This window comes from Marmota marmota, unplaced genomic scaffold (genome assembly GCF_001458135.2).
Source record: "Marmota marmota marmota unplaced genomic scaffold, marMar, whole genome shotgun sequence".
NCBI lineage: Eukaryota > Metazoa > Chordata > Mammalia > Rodentia > Sciuridae > Marmota > Marmota marmota.
Window position 1 is genome coordinate 4,147,793 of NW_025999863.1, and position 3,435 is coordinate 4,151,227.

At 49.3% G+C, this 3,435-nt stretch overlaps 1 protein-coding gene across 1 annotated transcript in view; it reads right to left on the bottom strand.

Moving 5' to 3' along the window:
• Positions 1-2,769: 2,769 nt before the first annotated feature.
• Cd70 (CD70 molecule) overlaps positions 2,770-3,435 on the bottom strand; it is a 2,326-nt gene continuing 1,660 nt past the window's right edge. Inside the window, exon 3 of the mRNA XM_015503845.2 lies at positions 2,770-3,203. Coding sequence (XP_015359331.1) covers positions 2,818-3,203 — 386 coding nt within the window. The 3' untranslated portion in view covers positions 2,770-2,817. The remainder of the gene's footprint in view (positions 3,204-3,435) is intronic.

Consider the following 3,435-nt stretch of genomic DNA (forward strand, 5'->3'; position numbering starts at 1 on the left):
GCTCCATCCCCAGCACCCCAAAAGTGTCTACAGAAAGCAGAATACCAAGGCCTCGCCTGACTCAAGCGTCTGGGAGGAAAGCGTTCCTTTTGACCAGCAATGACACAAAGGAACCTGAAACGCTGCACCTCTAACAATGCTCCTCATCCCGAGCCCTTGCCCTCGCACGGTGGGAGAGGAATGCAGAAGAGCTTGTCATATGCTAATAGACGCCCAAATTACAAACCCCGAGCTCCTGGACTCACCCCTGGACTTCTAGGAACCCCTGCAGGTGAGGCTGAGGGGATTCCTGTCAGGCAGCTGTAACAGGCTCTGGGGGGGCTAACAGAAGCCTGGGAAGACGCAGTGGCCACTGCCACCCCCCAGGGCCCCTCTGGAGAATGCCCTCGGAAGACGTCATAATTAGCTAATCACCAATTCTTAGGAAGGAGTTATCAAACAACAATAAAGCAGTCATTGATTTTAAAAAAATTTTTCTCACAAAGAGTAGGGTCCAAAGTTTTCTATTTAATTTTTTATTGTAAAATAACAGATAATAGCTTCTTTGATAACTTTATCAATAAAAACTAAATCTGGGAAGAAAGAAAAAAGGAAAGAGAAGGAGAAAGAGGGAAAGAAAGGAAGAACAGACAGGGGCAGTCTTTGCGGAATGATCTGGAAATGCATTAAGTGAAAAAAAAAGCAAGGTGCAAAGTTCACAGTTATCGTGAGCAGTGGAGAAGACAAGGAGAAGACAGGGCACAGGTCTGTGCACATTCACAAGCTGCTCCTATAAGTGTGTGCAAGGAGTTAGTGACAGTGTGTGAGATGAGGTCAGCGCAGATGTCCATATTTCCATTACAAGTCATTACAAGTGTCACCTATTCAAATCAAAAGGACTAGTCCCTGCACGTAGTAACCCTGTCCCCAAGTCCCCCTAGAGACTGAGCTGCTCCCAGTGCCACACCCCCAGGTTGTCGCTGGCTCTGTGGTGGGTGGATTCCAAGAGGCTGTCCCGTGTCATTTCGGACCCTGGACCACTCCTGGACTTCCCTTCTGCCCCACATGGTGGGATGTCGCTGCTCTCGGACGCTTCTCCACAGCCCCCTGGAATTTCTGTCCCTCCCTCAAGGAAAGGCCTGAGGGACCCTTTCTCAGTCACCTAGCAATCTCTAAGCTCTTAATCCCCACCCAGCCCTCCCTTGTCTTCCCTGGGAGTCTTTATGTAGTAGGGATGGAGGATGGTGAGTCGGAAACCTTCCATTATTGTTTGATTATATTTTAATTTTTTTATGTGGCAATATACACATAACATAAAATTTATAACAGTCACCGTGGTGTGCAGTCCAGCAGCATGAAACACAGTCACAGCGTCGTGTAACTATCACCACGACCTACCTCCAGAACTTTCCATCTTCCCAAACTGAAACTCTGTCCCCCTTAAACATGAACTCCCCATCCTAACCCACCCATCATTCTACTTTCTTTCTCTGTGGATCCAAAGACTCTAGGGACCTCCTGTGAATGGGATCAGACCAGATATGTCTACTTCATGGACCATAATGTCCTCAGGGCTCATCTATATCTTCAAGGTTGTGTGATATTCCATGGCATGGGTGGACCCTATTGTGTTTGTCAGGTGGGCTGCTTTTTGGCTTTTGTAAACAATGCCACCCTGCACGAATGCATACTAGAGGAAGTTTCTGGTTCACATCTGTTCTCCTCCTCTGGTGTCTATTGTGGAGATCCCTTGGAGGCTCCAGTTTCACAAACCCAGTGCTGATTTTGAAACCTGCTGAGATATCCTCCCACAAAGTGAGTCACTTTTATTTATTAACTTAAAAATATTAATGGCCTTTATTTTCAGGACAGTTTTAGACTTACAGGAAAATTGATTAGTGAATGTTCAAAATTCCCACATACCCCATGCACATGTTCCTCTTTTTAACATCTGCTGTGGTCTAGGTACACCCTGTACGTCATGTGCTGGACCTGATGCCCAATAGAATGGCATGAACAGGTGGATTCCTTGGGAAGTAACTAAGTCATGGGGTTCCACCTTTGGGTCCTTATGAAAGGGGTTGGGGGAGGCCCTGGCACCTTCTGAGGACACTGAAGAAGCTGCCATCTTTGAAGCCCACACCAGACACCAAATCCACTGGTACCTTGATCTTGGACTTCCATCCTCCAGAACTGTGAGCAACATACTTAGGTTGTTACGCTGTTTATAAAATACCCAGTCTAAGGTGTTTTGTTACAGCATCCCAAAGGACCAAGGCAGTATCTCTTACTAGTCTGATACCTTTGTTACAATTAATGAACCAAGGTAGATATATTATCATCAAGCAAGGCCCACACTTCATTTACATTTTCTTATTTTCTATTTATTATACTTTTTCTTTCCAATAACTCTCCCAAGACAGTTAGTCGTTGTGTGTCTTAGGATCCTCTGGGAGGTGATATGCTACAGCACTGCTCTTATTTTCACAGCTTTGAGCAGGGCTGGTGAGGTAGCTCCTGTCCATCCCAGGAAGCTGTCTGCCTATCCAACAGGTGTATCAAGGAGGAGCTGGTATCGGGGAGCAAGTCCTATAATCCCAGGACTCCTGAGGCTGAGGCAGAAGGATGGCAAGTATGAGGCCAGCCTGAGTAGGCAACTCAGTGAGACCCTGTTTCAAAATAAGGGCTGGGGATGTGGCTAAAAATACAGTGCTTGCCTAGCATCTGGTAGGAAGCCCTGGGTCCCACACTCAGCCCTGCCCCCCCCACCCCCCCCAAAATGGGGAAAATAGTAACAAACAAAAAAAAATGATCAAATAAACCAATCAGGAACCTTGATCAGGTATGCACCCATTGAATGCCAAAGAAGGTCTCATCAGCATTTTGGGAGGGCAGCAGAGACAGGGTGAGGTTGGTGCAGAGGGTGTCCCCAAAGGCCAGGGGTGTCAGGCGCTGGGAGGTGACAGTGCAGCCCTGTTGGAAATTCAGGCGCAGCAGGCTGATCCTGTGGGTGTCTGGGGAGCAGATGCCCACAATCAGAGTGGCCTTGGGAGGCACCGTGGTCCACACAGAGGAGCAGTTGGCTAGTGTCACCTGGATGTGCAGCCTGTAGATGCCATCACGAACGACCAGCAGCTGCCCGTTGACCAACTGTGGTCCATGCTGGAAGGAGCGGCCCAAGGCTGGGCCCGCCTGCCAGCACAGCCTGGGGTCCAGCCGGGGACCTGGGGCAGAGGGTTAGGGGGACAGAAGGTGGAATTTAGGGAAACCAAGGTGGACAGAAATAGGGAGTTCGAGGGAGAAGGAGGGAGGGGGCAAAGGGAGGAGGACAAGGAGCAGGAAGGGGAAGGAGGAGGGAGGGAAGCAGAGACACCGAGGAGACCCAGAGGAGCACAGACAGCAGGCAGAGGGGCAGAGGGGAGGGAGGGAGGGAGGGAAGGAGGGAGAGTGGCGGGG